At 34.1% G+C, this 2042-nt stretch overlaps 1 protein-coding gene across 1 annotated transcript; it reads left to right on the top strand.

The window, feature by feature from the left end:
• The first annotated feature begins 740 nt into the window (after nt 1-740).
• LOC106792727 (ankyrin repeat and BTB/POZ domain-containing protein BTBD11-B-like) lies at nt 741-2036 on the top strand. The gene has a single exon (XM_014759228.1). It carries the CDS (start codon nt 741-743, stop codon nt 1722-1724), a length of 984 nt encoding a protein of 327 aa, XP_014614714.1. The 3' UTR covers nt 1725-2036.
• Nucleotides 2037-2042: the final 6 nt, after the last annotated feature.

Raw genomic sequence — 2042 nt, 5'->3', positions numbered from 1 at the left:
AACACCAATAACAAATATATTTGAGCCCAGTCAGTACTAAAAAGTAYGCTTTATTTGGCTCGTCAGGGAAAAGCCTTTCGGCATAAAAACCCTGGTTGAAACGTTGAACAAGAATCCGTACAAAGCAGAATAATTCTGGCCACGTGCAGGACCGCCTTTGTCCCTTGTCGCTGGCCGAACTTAAATGATGTAGTATTGCGCAATACAATAATTCTCCTCGAAGTTGTTTTCGCAAGTCTCAGCTTTCCAAGTTAGATGAATCTCGAGCGATGAATCACGAGTGATAAATGATGAATGCTGAGTACCGAATGCCGAGTGCGCAATACCTAGTGCCCCTAAGCGCGAGAACGCGCTACGCTTTATACGAAAACGCGATGCAATGCTGGACCAATCACCGAAAAGCCCGATGATAACGCTACTGCTGATACATATGATTGGAGTAATAAATGTGGTGGGAGAGCGCGAGCAAGAAGAAAGAAGGAGCCCTTACAAAGGTCTTGGCGCTCCCATGGTTACCACTAAAAGCAAAGATACTGCTTTGTCGCGCGTGTCTCACGCCTCGGCAGGGCCGTACACGCCCCTGCGCTTCGCCCTACCCACTCGTTGCGTAGGATACGCAACAACAAACGGTTTATTTGTAAAAGTTAGAGCAGTATCGAGTACGGAAAACATAAAATAGAAGTRATTACGCGTCTTAAGTGGAATAAATATCAAAGCAGTAGTGCTTTTACGCGTAAAAAATGTCCAGTGATAGAAGAAAAAATCGTTTATTACTTGATAATGATATTCAAGAAATAGAAAATATGCAGACAATATTTGAATTTCAAGTTCAAATTTGTAGTGATAGTACTCAATATAAATCTCCTGAATATGTATTACGTGGCACTGATTTACATTGTTATGTAAAGTTAAAAGTCACAGGTCTTTATGTTATGACTTTTTTTTTGAAAATTAAAGACGATTACAAAAATTTCTGTGTTGATAAACCACGGTTTAAAGAAATTTTATGTTTTACTCGACGTAATCATTTCCTGGATAGAGTAACAATTAATGAAGAAAATCCAACATTATCAATCAAACGTTACTATGGAAATATACCTGATATCGGTAGTTTTAAAGTAACTGTCACGTATACAATAAAATGTTACGAAATTATAACTGACGAAAATTTAACGATGCTTTTTAATCTGCAAAACATGTACGAAGACAAAAAATTTACAGATTTGAAAATAAATGTCGAGGGAGAAGAATTTTTAGCCCATAAAGCATTACTTATCGGAAATCCTGTATTCGCAGCAATATTACGAAATGATATGCAAGAAAGTAATGAAAACATCATTTATATCAAAGAAATGGATCCAGCGGTATTTCAGATCATACTGAGATATCTTTATCTTGGTGACACTGGTAATATTAATTTTAAAAAACATGGAGTTGATTTTCTTATAAATTTAATAGTAGCAACAGATATGTATCAAATGGGATATCTAAATACGGAATTAATAAAAGTAGCAATAAGGTATATAAACTTGAGAAATGTTATTAAACTTTTTATACTCGCAGATAGATTTAGCATTCTCCAATTAAAACGAAAGATTATGCTCTATATAAGAAATCATCGTAAGGAAATTTGGGACTCCTTACCATTTAAAGAACTAATAAAAAAGAATCAAAAATTGACAGGCGAGCTCCTTTCATACATCATGGAACATGGATTGCCATAATACGTCTCGTTTTATCATTTATTACTTGTTGATATGTTCAATTTTTTTTCTAATGTAATCGCAATAAATTTTTTATTAGTATACAACAATGTTTTATTTAATAAAAAAAAAAAAAGAATTGGAGTGTGTACTTATATACGCACACAAGAAGTTATATTTTGTTTCTATAACTTTACTAATGTCTGAATCTTACTTATAGATCAAATATAGTATTTTACTTCTGAGAAAGGGCAAATAGCATTCATCTACAAACTAGTCAAAGAACTAACTTATTTTTCACATATACGGTACACGTGAACAATACACCAAGCTGACTAT

This window comes from Polistes canadensis, unplaced genomic scaffold, assembly GCF_001313835.1.
Source record: "Polistes canadensis isolate GaletaPanama2010 unplaced genomic scaffold, ASM131383v1 scaffold_583, whole genome shotgun sequence".
In the NCBI taxonomy this organism is placed as follows: Eukaryota; Metazoa; Arthropoda; class Insecta; order Hymenoptera; family Vespidae; genus Polistes; species Polistes canadensis.
Note: the sequence above shows the minus strand (reverse complement) of the source record. Positions and strands in the feature narration are given on the sequence as shown.

Coding starts and splice junctions, on each gene's coding strand:
- LOC106792727 (XM_014759228.1), top strand. CDS start 741: ATGTCCAGTGATAGAAGAAAAAATCGTTTATTACTTGATAATGATATT.